General features: G+C 34.7%; 1 protein-coding gene across 2 annotated transcripts in view; it reads left to right on the forward strand.

The window, feature by feature from the left end:
* The window catches only part of SMCHD1 (structural maintenance of chromosomes flexible hinge domain containing 1), a gene marked incomplete at its 3' end in the record, with an annotated part of 146,327 nt that overhangs the window by 116,098 nt on the left and 16,643 nt on the right, over positions 1–13,586 (forward strand). For both annotated transcript variants that reach the window (XM_081079113.1, XM_081079114.1), the window contains exons 42-45: positions 3,197–3,387; positions 5,146–5,255; positions 5,516–5,586; positions 11,459–11,630. In XM_081079113.1, coding sequence (XP_080935239.1) covers positions 3,197–3,387; positions 5,146–5,255; positions 5,516–5,586; positions 11,459–11,630 — 544 coding nt within the window. The remainder of the gene's footprint in view (positions 1–3,196; positions 3,388–5,145; positions 5,256–5,515; positions 5,587–11,458; positions 11,631–13,586) is intronic.

The following is a 13,586-nucleotide window of genomic DNA, read 5'->3' on the forward strand; positions in this document are numbered from 1 at the left end:
CATACTTCAGTGAGACAACAAAAGAGAGAGAAAGATTAAAATTTTTCTGAGTCCTTGGTCTAATATTAGAGAGTAAATTCTGGGATGCACCTAGAACTCAAGAAAAATACCATAAGAATAAATGAAACACTTTATACATGTTTGCTACAAAAAGAATTCCATTTTTCCTTCTCTTCTATTTCTTTCCTCTTTGGTTCTACCTTTTGTCAAATGAATTGTGTTTTCATTTTTATCCTACTGTTACTCAGTCCTGAACATTCTATTTTATAGAAAGTATTTCTTATAGAACATCTTTAGTTTTTAATGGTGTGAAGGTTTGTGGTATATAACGTGTGCTTTACTTGTTAAACTTTTCCATTTAATACACATCTTACCTTACTGCTTTTACCTCTTGTTTTAAAATTGAGGAAACAAACCGAGGTACAGATTGATTAAAAATCTTTCTCGGGGCCGGCCCTGGTGGCTCAGGAGGTTAGAGCTCCATGCTCCTAACTCCGAAGGCTGCCGGTTCGATTCCCACATGGGCCAGTGGGCTCAACCACAAGGTTGGCAGTTCAATTCCTCGAGTTCTGCAAGGGATGGTGGGCTCCGACCCCTGCAACTAAGATTGAGCACGGCACGTTGAGCTGAGCTGCCTCCCGGATGGCTCAGTTGGTTGGAGCGTGGGCTCTCAACCACAAGGTTGCCAGTTCGATTCCTCGACTCCCGCAAGGGATGGTGGGCTGTGCCCCCTGCAACTAGCAACGGCAACTGGACCTGGAGCTGAGCTGTGCCCTCCACAACTAAGACTGAAAGGACAACAACTTGAAGCTGAATGGCACCCTCCACAACTAAGATTGAAAGGACAACAACTTGACTTGGAAAAACGTCTTGGAAGTACACACTGTTCCCCAGTAAAGTCCTGTTCCCCTTCCCCAATAAAATCTTAAAAAAAAAAAAAAAAATCTTACTCAAGGTTACATAGCAAAAAAGTGGCAGAGCCAGGTCTCAACAGTCAGATTCCAAAGTTTGTGCTGTTTATTACTGTTCTTCATTGCCTTTGTACATCATTCTTCCACAACCACTCTGTAAATTTTTTATAGTTATTTCTAGCTTTTACATGAGTAAATTGAAGTTCAGAGAACTTAAATAACTCATCAATATATAATTAGTAAGAAGCAGAACGTAGACATAAACAAAGGTCTCTGTGACTCTGAAGTCCATGGTAGTTTCTTTGTAAGTGGTTCCCTAACATCACAAGCAAACTGCACACTGAAAATAGAGGGTAATGGTTACTCTAAAAGTGTATAGCAGTGTTTACTATCAAAACCATGTTACATTATTATCCAAACCCAAAACATGAAAATTGAAAACTTAACAGTGTTAATATATAAACTGGAAAACAAGATGGTAATTTATAATTTTATAGCTTTAAATTGTTATTCCTCAAAACCAATTTACAGAATTTCTAGAAAGAAGCAGTTCTGTGATTCTAAGCATATTGATATCTATAATAACCTGGTTTAAGATACTAATTGTCCACATTCAGTGTTTCATTTGGTACAAAATTCTTGCTCAATATGTAAGATTTTTACCAAAGTATAAAATAAATTTTAGCAGAAGAAATACATTTTTAAGTCTTCCATTCAAATATTTCTCATCAGATGTCTTGAAAATCAGGGGAAAACCTTTGAAATCACATTTTATGTAGTTTCTCCTCTGTCCTCTCAGAAGTATAAGCCTGACCAGCAAGAGGAAATTTTTCAAATCATATTTAATCTTCCTTGCAATCCAACAGGATTTCTTATGTTGTTTAACATAGATACTGATGAGTAGGTTCCTTAAAAAAAAATTCTTCCTGGCATTTATCCTAAAACTAGGATAAATAAGTGGAATATAGTACGGGACAAGAAGAGATTTATAATGTGTATCTACTTTTAACATTGTGAATACCTCCATTAACTAGGACATTGCTCTCCTAATTGCAAACATCTTGAAATCCCATCTGTGTTCCTTTTTGTTTTAATAAGTGCCATTCATCTCCCATCCCTGAGAAAGAATTAGTAACATCCATGAAAATGGCTAGGGTGGACTTAAAACTGAAAAAGTAGTTAAAGCTTGAATGAACAAAACATTGTATGTGGTATACAAGGTAAAAAAAAAAAAAGTTCATGTCTTAGAAAGGATTAAATTTTTGAGAAAGTAAAATACAATACTGTGTATACTTTTTATCACCTGAAAGTTGAAGGAGAAAGTATAGTATTAAGGAGTCTAGTGAAAGCTTCCAATCATATCTTTGCTTTGAATTAATTACCCCAGTTAAGATTATGGTGCTTGTGAACAGTCACAAAATGGACACCTGTCCTAACACTTGTGGTCTGAAATAGAATGAGGTCACTTAATTTGATTTGTCTCTGCTAACTCTTCTTTGCTAGAACTTTTTTTTATCTTGATTTATATGTGCTAGTTTCTCTGCATGTCTGTTTTCTTACCTTTCTTCCACTAACTTCAAGAAAATTGGAAATACAAGGGTAGACATGATGTTTTTACCAGTGACACACAACTTTCTCATTTGCTAGGACAGGTTTTTTGCCCCCATTTCACATAAGAATGAAGGGTAGATGTGACACCATCACCCTTCAGTGCCGTGAATGAGGTTTTGAAATTGAACACAAAATTTCGACCTTGTTGGACTCAGCAAGAATTCTTGTGACTAAAGCATTAGTCCTAAGCTCCAAGGTATTCTTACAAGCAGAAGAAATGATTCTTATTTGTGACATTTAGATTTGTTTTCTGAAATAAATATATAGTATTAGAATAAAATATCTACTTAGAAGGGTATGCCATGTAATTTATGTTGAATGTTAAAACTTCATTTACTGTATGTGTATATTATTTAAATTTATTTTATGATTACTTAAGACATATACCAATAGTAGTGATATTAAATGTGAAAAAAATGTATATCATTAGTTAGCTGATAATATTCCAAATATTTTTGTTTGCTCATTTGCAAATTTATTGGAATTTAATCTGTGGAACAGTTTTCCCAAAATGTAACAGCAGAATAGACAGTTTAATATTCAAACCAGTAGGTTTTTAGTGATAATTTTTTAATTCATGTGAGTGTTTTTGCTGTTTAGATTTTGGCTTTTAAAATATTTAATACCACATTTTTATATAGAGTTTTATGCTTGATTTTTAAAATGGGTTACAGATTGCACACCTGGCACAAATTGAAGATGACAGAGCTGCAGTGGTGATTTCTTGGCATCTGGCGAGTGATATGGATTGTGTTGTCACCCTGACCACTGATGCTGCACGTCGCATCTATGATGAAACCCAAGGTCGTCAGCAGGTGTTGCCCCTTGATTCTGTTTATAAGAAGACTCTTCCAGACTGGAAAAGGTTAGAAAAAGTGGAAGTAATAACTTTTTCTGAAATTTCTTTTTTTATCAAAGAGCTGAATTTAAAAATGATTTCTCTAAAAGATGCCTAAAACAAACTGTGAAGTGACTCAAATTATCTACACTGTTTTATCTTCATCTTCATCACAAATGTGTATACTTCATTAAGATCAGTATTACAGTGTATTTAGTTATATATTCTGGCCATGTTTAATTTGCCAATTAAATGTTATTTGTATATATGACACACACAAATGCAGGCACATGCACACACAAACCCAAAGCAAATTTTTGGTTTTTTGCAACAGCTAGTATGGAATGATTTCATTATCATTAACAATATAAAATTGCTTTATTTGGAGTTAGGGTAAAAATACATGTCTTTTTCCTATTTATATAATGTGAAAATAAGCAGCAATTTAGGTAGAGAGGGTCTCTAGTGGAACGACCAATAGCAAAGTTGAAATGTAAGAGACCATCTAGTTAGGATGTTTTATTCTTATTTTAATATGAATCTAATTTCTTTAAGTAATTATTTCTTCATTTACTTTTCAAAGTATGTTTTTAGGGAATAACCACGCAAACCAATTAGGTATTTTTAATCTAAATTTTAAAATACTTTATGTGTACTCTGATTGTGACTGTTTTTAAAGTTCACTTATAAGACTAGGAAAAAGGGTAACAAAACAAAAAAAAATGAAATGTATAAGAATATTGACCATTAATTTTCTCAGATTTCTAAACAAAGCTTTGTAAGGCCTACAGTTGGATGGGAATAGGGACTTTAAGGCGAATGATAACTCTTTAAGAGTCTACTATGTTATTAAACTAACATTTCATTTTGTAATCTAAAAATAGATTAAGGAAACAATTGGAATTTGAACTCATCTATCTGCTTCTAAAGTTTCTCACCCACCTACTCATCAGTATCTATTTTAAACAACATAAGAAATCCTGTTGGATTGCAATTACTGTGTTGATAAGGGTAATAATACCTTTTGTGAGAATAATTTTCTCTCCAGGAGGGCTTCTCTTATGTCCATAATCCCTGAAGACCAATTTAAGAATCTTCGATTTAGGGAAAGTATGAATTTGGTATTTAGAGCTAATGTTTGCTCTAGAAACTAGTTATCCTCTCTATTTCTGGTATTATACGTCTCATTGGGATTGGGTTAACTAGCTTCTAGAGCCAAGCCTACCCTCCACCACTCCTACCTTCAAGATTTCGTAAAAGCTATAGTATGTGGAAGGGAAAGGTCCTGACACCCCAGTCAGCCTCCATCTCTTGGATTCCATTGTTACCTCCAGGCTTCAGTTGCTCATTACACTGTGTGGGAAGGACAGAGAGCCAGGTACTGAGGTACTCTCCCACTTGTGTCTCAGTCTTGGTCCTTACCCCCTATCCCTCCATTCTGTTGCCCTCTCCCTATGACACAGTCATATCTTTAGCATCCTCTTTTAGGGTCAGCTTTAGAGGGTGCTTTTCTCCTTTCCTTGTCAAACTAAACAGCTAGTTTATATAGATTTTATAAACTAATTGAGGGTAGTACAGAAAAAACTAAGTAGATATTTTTATATGGTAAATACTGTTTTCATTTTAGGGCACTATAGTTAATCATTCAGGAGTTTCACTTGTGGATAAGGAATTGATTAAACGATGACAATAATATGTGATATATGCATGTTTTTCATATTTTGTATTTTTTAATTAAAAAGTTGTGTGTGTTTTAATACTTTTTTAAAATTTCTTTTTATTCAGACCTCTACCTCATTACCGAAATGGAAAATTATTTTTTAGACCCATTGGAGATCCAGTCTTTGCCCGAAATTTGTTAACATTTCCAGATAACGTAGAACATTGTGAAACAGGTAAAGGAAATTGCAGTGGCTTTATATAGATGTTACGTTTGTGATCCACATATATAAATTACTGATTATGGAATTTGTTCTTATTTAATTTATAAGTGATAGTTTTATTAATATTTCTTTTTTTCCTGTTAGAGGAAAGTGTTGAATAAAATCCTAATGTTAGCAGTCTTTTGTAAAAAAAAAAATTGAAATGTGTTCATATTTTAGTATGACCAAAAACAATGTCCTAATTTTAAAAATGTATTTATTGAATGTTTTAGTATTTGGTATGCTGTTAGGAGACACCATTATTTTGGATAATTTGGATGCTGCCAATCATTATAGGAAAGAGGTATGTATTTGAATTCTTTTTTAATTTTAGCTCTAACTATATATTTTTTAATTTAATGTATTAGAGACCTATATAGAAGTAATTTCATTATGATACATGTGCAAATAACTAAGTAACCTATCAAAACCAATTTAAATCCTACATGTTGAAAAGCAACATAAAATTGGGTAAAATATATGAATGAATGGGACCAACATGTAAATTAAAATGAAACGTGGTTTGGGGCTATGAAATTATCAAAGACTCAAAACTGATGTCTGTCATTGATGATGGTATTGGAAAAAAGCTTACACTCAGATAATGTTGGTGGAAATGTAATTTTATGTAGCCTTTGTTTATTAGTTGTTAGAGCTGCCGTAACCAAGTATCACAGACTGGGTAGCTTAAACAATAGAAATTTGTTGTCTCTCAGTTCCGAAGGCTTGAAATCCAATTCAAAGTGTGGACAAGGCTGATGCTTTTTGAGGGCTGTGAGAGAAGGATGTGTTCCAGACCTCTGTCCTTGGCTTGCAGATGGTCGGTCATATTCTTCTGTTCACATCTGTGTGTAACTATGTCCCTTCTTATAAGGATGCAACTCATTGGTTTAGGGGCCAACCTAATTACCATATTTTAACTTGATTACGTCTATAAATACCCTGTTTTCAAATGAGGTCACATTTTGAGGAACTGTGGGTTAGGACTCCAATGTATGAATTTTGAAGGGCACAATTCAACCTATAACACCTTTGAAGGCACATTTTGGCAATATAAATGTTTCAGTCCTCTGTTGTTACATAACAGCACATTTTGGCAATATAAATGTTTCAGTCCTCTGTTGTTACATAACAAACACTCAAAAGTTAGTGGCTTCAAACATAATGACATATTAGTGCTCATATCTCTGTGGGTTTCTCCAAGTAGTGTTAGCTGGTTGCAGTGATGGCTAGTTGCACTTGGGATGGTGGAAGCTGCAGAATGCCTCACTCACACAGCTAGCAATTCGTTGCCATTTGGGAATTCGGCTGGAATAAGCCAGAAGCTGAGCTGGCATAGTCTGCTGGGATTATTATTCTCACACACACCCCAACCCCAGAGTACTGTGAGATAATGCTATTAATATCTTTAAAACCCTTTTGTCTATCTAGAGGATCTAGGAAGCAGTGCCTTAAATCTGAGTTCTTAACAAAGAGACATCCTTGACTTAATTTTGACTCACAGACATTTTACTGGCTGTGCGTTGGATCTCTCCATTTCTTTTTCAAGAACATTTTGTTTGCCGAACAGGCCAGGGATGAAAAACAGTTCTTCTACCCAGCAAGTCCTGGGTTAGAAATATTTCCTTGAAATTAGTTCCTTCCTTAGTTTATCTTCTACTCATACTGGCTAGTTGATTCTGGCTGCTGGCTAGACACTCAGCTGGGACTGTAGACTGGCAGACTTGGATCTCTCCATATGAGCCTCTCCACGTGACTACTTAGGCTTTTTTAAAATGGCATCTGGGTTCCAAAAAGAGGTGTTCCAAGCAGTGAAGGCAGAAGCTGCTGGTCTCTTAAGTCCCAGCCTTGGAAAATACATTTGTTTGGTTGGTCAAAATTTGGCTAGCCCAGATCCAAGTGTGGGGGGTGGGGGGGAGATGGGAATAGACTCTCCCTTCTCCATGAGAGAAGAAGCAAACATTTGCAACAATCTTTAGGCCATCATAGGATATTAAAATAATTTACTTTACGGACATACTCCCACAAGTTTAGGAAGAGAGGTGTACAAGAATATTCATGTGAATATTAAAGAATTTTTAATGGGAAACTTTGGAAACAGTGTAAATGTCCATCAGTCTGGATTAGAGAAATTCACTATAGTAATTTATACAGTTGAGTAGTGTGTAGCTATTAAAAAGAATGTAATAGACTTATAAGTCCTAGCAAGGAAGATGTACAAAACATGTTTTGTGGAAAAGTTGCAAAATTATAACGTATAAGATGATGCCCTTTTAATAAATAAGGTTATGTACTTTAAACAAACTGGAAGAATATGTTGTATAGTTTTAGATACATTAAGAAGGATTATCACTTCTATATTACTTTTAAATTTTGCTTAAAAAAGAAATATACTCTGAAGTAGGGTCTTTCAGAGGGCTATTGTAAAGATTGAATAAAATAGTACTTGTAAAGCATTAAGCAAAAAGCCTAGATAAGGTAAAATTTCAGTAAAGAAAGTTCTCTTTGGATCTGTGATCCGAAGATCTTGAATTCTTTGATACACAAGAAGTAATTAAATTTAATAAGCATTGTATTAGGGGCTTAGAAATGCTGGGTGATAAGCATGTATGGAAAACACAGGTTTTCAAATTATTATAACTGAAAATGAGTAAGAATGTTTGTAATTATATAAGAAAAGTAAACAGTTTAAAATATGAGCCAGTATCTATAAACATTGTATTCTAGAATTGTGGGTACCTTGGAGACTATCTACCCTTGCTTTCTAGATGAAAAACTTTACACTCAAAACAAATTATTAATGTAGGAGAAAAAAAAAACAATGTACCAAACCACACTACTGATTCATGGCAGAACTAGAACTAGTCAGAGCAGTTTTTCTTTGGGTCTAGTTAAGAAGAAATAATAAAAGTATCTTAAATTTAGGAAAGCTAAATTAGTGAGATGATTGAAAATTGTACAGCTAGTTGGGGGTTAGTATTTGGCATCTTCAGAAATGATTCTTGTGAACCTAATAATGGCTATAATATACCAGAAAACAGTTGTGAATGGGGGACTTGCTATATTCTAGTAGTGATTAGCATATTTACATGTTCTGAATTACAGAACAGATACCATACCCATTAAATGTAATGACACCATGGAATCTATTAGAAGATGAGAAACTTACTAGTGAGGATAGAATTAACAGATTGGGTAATAACTAGAAGATTCTTGTTAGTTCAATCAGATATTTGCACACCCACCATGTATTAGACACAGTGGTATGCTATTAAATGTTCAACATCTGGCTGTCTGGGGTGTGTTGTGGTGGGACCCTGGTTGTTTTGCCAGTCCCATGGTGTAAATACTCATATCATGGCTGATTTCCAGCTCCTATGTGCAGTAACTGAATGAGGCATTCAGGAGACCTGGCTCTCATGACCCAGTAAATGCTGCCTCCAGCACACTACTATGCAGAATGCTAATAAAAAAGAAAAGTATTAAATTGTTTTCCTAGAGAATTCATCAATATAAACAAATTGGCCCTCATGTCTGTTTGCAGCCTGCACGCATAATACTTGGATGGTCTGAAAAAAACTCAAGATAAACATTTGGTTTCATATGGTGCTGGACTGATAGTATCCTTATGTATCTGATCAGAGGAAACATAGATGCTCTCTGAATTCACCTTTATCTTAGCACTGAAAAAATTTCCATGTTGAACATAAGACCAAATATTTTTATGTATGTTTAATATAGTTTAAGAAATGAAATTGTTGAAAATGAGGAAAGAGGAAGTCAATTTAAAAATCAAATAGAGCTTCTAAAAATTAAAAAAATAATAATAAATACTCACTGGACAGGTTTAACAGCTTAAGAGAGAATTAGTCAATTTGAAAGTAGGTAAGAAAAATTATCCAAACTGTGGCCCAGAGAGAAGGAATGTAAGAGAGAGGTTGGAAATTTTGGGGATAGAATAAGAAAAATCTCAACAAAAGTCTAATCATAGTAGCAAGAGAAGAGGGAGAAGAAGATCATAGGCAACAATATTTGAAACACTAATGGCTGAAAACTCTAGAACTGATGAAACACACCAATAGATAACTTCAAAAAATGTAATAGAGTATATGTGACAAAAGCAGGTGCAGTACATGTTCCTCATAGTTGGTATAGCACATATTGATTTTTTTGCTTCTAAAATTTTGGATAACTATATAATTCCAACAATTAAATGTTGTTTTAAAGCTCCTCTGAGGAAAAGGTTTTTATGGCATTTCCTTGGTAACATTGTTAGGTTTTAGTAGTCTTTGTTACTGTTTTCTCTTCCTAAATTCTTCATGCCATTTATCCTACTTCAACCCCTTGTTTATTCCACCCCTTACTAATTCCTACAGCAGTTGTGAATAGGTATTTCCTGGAGATGTAGGGCTGTTGTTCACTCACTGAATTTACAAAAGCTGTCATCTTTTTTGTCCTAATAGAGTACTTAGTAGGATAGAATCATAAGATTGGAGATTATTTTGAGCATTGAAAAACTATCCCTAAATATATTGTTTGCAGAATTGTTGTAAAAGGGGGGAGCCAACCTGTCCTTTCTGCCTGAGGCTTATAACTCATATTGTCAATCTGTTAAGAGAGAATAGACAATCTGTAAATTTGAGTGTGTTTGTTATTTAAGATGGTATTAAATCCTTAAAAACATGGCCTGAATCCTGATAATGGATAGTTCGTGAATCTAGTTTGTATTTTTAATGTTCATTTTTAGAAAACATATAAATCCAAACCAAAACTGCGAAAGTAAGATATTGTTTGTTTTACTAAAAGATTAATTTTACCAAAGAATTCATAGGTTTTCTTCAAATAGGCATCTTATTACATTAAAATTTTTTTCTAAGTATCCAATTTGATGGAGAAACATTTGTAAAGTACCCCTAGAATTATATTAAAAGAGTAACTACTAGTTAAGATTTTTCTATTACATGACCTATTATTACTTTAACATTTTTAAAATATCAGGTTTTATTTAATCTTTTAGTTTTATAATTCAGAGACTATTTAACCTTCAATATTAGATCGGTATAGGTATTTTTATGTGTCAAATTATAATCTTCAGTTGTTTTTAATCTATGTATTCTGTATCATTGGGTGGATGTGCCATTTATGTAACTTACTGAAACATGTTTTATGTTTTTCATTATTAAAACAGTGTTTCAGGGCACATTGTTCATATCTGTGATTATTTTTTCAGAATAAATTCTTAGAAGTGGAATTGCTCGGTCATGCATAATGTTAAACTTTTTAACACTTACACATTTTTCCTTTGAGAAGGACTGTCCCAGAGCAGATTCATACAAGAAGACTCTTTCTCCACAGCTCTCCCAACACTCAGTCTTGGGTGTCATGTGGTGTGGTGTATGGTGCATGCATGCGTGTGTGTGTATGTGTTTACATTTTTAGTAGTGAAAATATCTCATTTAAATTCTGCTTCTCTGGTTACCAGTGAACTTAAATATTTTATTTTTTTATATTTCCTAGACCTTTTCGAAAGAACCTTCTTAAAGATCATGAAATACTAAATCTAGTGTCTTTTTTATTCTGTCACTTATCTGAAGAATTTAATTCTTGACTACCTCTACCTACTTTTTTCCAGGACTTAGGTTTTACTACATAATTCTAGTTCCCCCCATCTCTCACATTACTAGCTCTTCTACTTCCCACAACTGAAATCATAGAATTGCCCTTTGAAGATTCAGCCCTATACTTTTCAGTCTGTGTTTTCTTCAGTGTAATATTCTCTCTTTGCTATCCTTGGTCGTCTGGATATTTGTATATAATAGAAGGAAACTGAGCTAGTAATGCTACCTTGATACTGCCGTGGCTTTCAGAAACACGGACTGCTCTGGCTTGTCACTCTCCCTTCCTCTTATCAATCAAGCTGTCCATTTCACTTGTTTTTCATTTGTGCTGTCACTATTCTACTTTAGGCTAACACTTGAGAATTAGTCTAATTCATCTCCCTGCCTCTATTTTTATCCCCCGTGCATCTTACGCACGAGTAGCTTACTAATTTTGTGAAAATACTAGCATGATCATGTCATTTCTAAACTCAGAATCCTTAAATGATTTCCCCTTTCATAGAACAATTGAAATAAGTTTTATAGACTCACTAGTTAATATCTGTTTACTTAAAATAGGTTGTTAAAATTACACACTGTCCTACACTGCTCACCAGAGATGGAGATCGCATTCGAAGTAATGGAAAGTTTGGGGGCCTTCAGAATAAAGCTCCTCCAATGGACAAACTTCGGGGAATGGTATTTGGAGCTCCAGTACCAAAACAGTGTGTGGTCTTAGGGGAACAAATAGGTAGGTTGAATAAGTACTTAAATAACAATTATTCATTTGATTTGAATCCTTTATTTGGCACATGTGTATTGATATTCTAAATGAAAACTTTAACCAGTAACAAATATGAATAAGATGTTTGTTCATGACATGTGACCTTCCTCCCCCATTTTCTCTTCTGTAGGCTGTGTCACCTTGTTTCTAGTCAGCCAGTGTAATTGTTTCTACATCTATGCTCTAAAGTACGTATACAGTTGACCCTTGAACAAAACAAGTTTGAACTGCACTGGTCCAATTATACGTGGGTTTTTTCAGTAAATATACAGTTGGCCCTCCATATCCCCAGATTTCTCATCCATGGATCTAACCAGCCATGAATCAAAAACAGTGTTTTCAATCTGCAATTGGGAATCTGTGGATGTGGAACTGTATGAATTGTTCTACGCCATGTTATATAAGGGACTTGAGCATCTGTGGATTTTGGTGTCCATGGAGGCAGGGGGTTGGGGATTGGTCAGCACCCCAACCCCACTTTGTTCAAGGGTCACCTGTACTTTTCTAAGAGGTCCCATACAGGCCATTACAGAGCCTGTTTGCTCTTAATTTTATATAGTTCTAATATGCTTTGATATCTACTTTTTCAGGAAAAAGTAGTTTATTATTGTTAACTTTTTTTAAATGGTAAATACACATAATATTAAATTTATCATCTTAACCATTTTTAAATGTACAGTTCAGTAGTGTTAAGAACATTCACATTATTTTACAACCAATCTCCAAAAAGTCTTGTCATTTTGCAAAACCGAAACTCTGTACCTGTTAACCAGCAACTCCTCATTCTCCTTTCCCCCAGCCCCTGGAAACCACCATTCTACTTTCTGTCTCTATGAACTTAAATATTTCAGGCATATTATATAAGTGTAATCATATAGTATTTGTCCTTTTGTGACTGGCTTATTTCATTTAGCATGTCTACAAGGTGCATATGTGTTATAGCAAACATCAGAATACCCTTTTTTTTAAGGCTGAATAATATTCTGTTATGTGTATGTACCATATTTTGTTAACTTTTATTAAAGTATAGTATACATAGAGAAACATGTACATTTCATAAACATCCATCTTGATAAATTTTCACAAAATGAACACTGCCCCTGTATTAAGAAATAGAACGTTATCAGCACCACAGATGGTCTCTGGTGCCCTCTTCCAATCATTGCCCAACTACCTCTCCAAAGGACAACAGCCTTCTTAAAACAGCATAGGTTAATTTTGTCCATTTTCATACCTTATGGAAATGGAATCATACAATGCATACTCTTGTGTGTCTTTGTTCATTCAACAATACACATGTAATTATTTCTTTGTGTAAAATATACCACAGTTTATTTCTTTATTCTAGTATTAAGAATTAAGTAGTATCCAGTTTGGGGTTATAACTTCAGCCCCCCAGGCATGTTCAAAGTAGTAGTTGGGAAACATACTGATAAGAAGGTTGCTTTGTATTCTTTTATGAGATGATCATTCAGGTGCAGCTATAAGAGCAGACACAAGAGGGCTCAAGAAAACAAAGTTTATTATACTCACAGGTCCTAGAGACAGGAGGCATCACACATCACACAGGGCGACACGAAAAAATGTGGTCAGGAGACAAGAGACAAGAGGAAGGAGAGTGCTTAGACCACAGCCTTTCTTAGGGTTTTTGCAGCAAAGGCAAGGCAGAAGAAGGGTAAGCAGTTTAGCACTGACTACTCTGAGTAATTTCAATGGGCTTTGGGTTATAGGCATTGTCTCTAGCTAATTTCCTGGTACCTGGCCCTGAGATGATTAAGGCAGTGTGCACAGGACAGATAGAGGAGGTGTTGCTCTGGATTGGGCAGTTGGTATAGTAGAGGCATGTTGGGCCCTTTGCTATCTCCAAGAATTGGCTAGCTCTGGGAGGGACGGTCTCTCCCCAGCCAGAAAAGTTTTTTAAGA

This window comes from Rhinolophus hipposideros (assembly GCF_964194185.1).
Source record: "Rhinolophus hipposideros genome assembly, chromosome: 17".
Lineage (NCBI taxonomy): Eukaryota > Metazoa > Chordata > Mammalia > Chiroptera > Rhinolophidae > Rhinolophus > Rhinolophus hipposideros.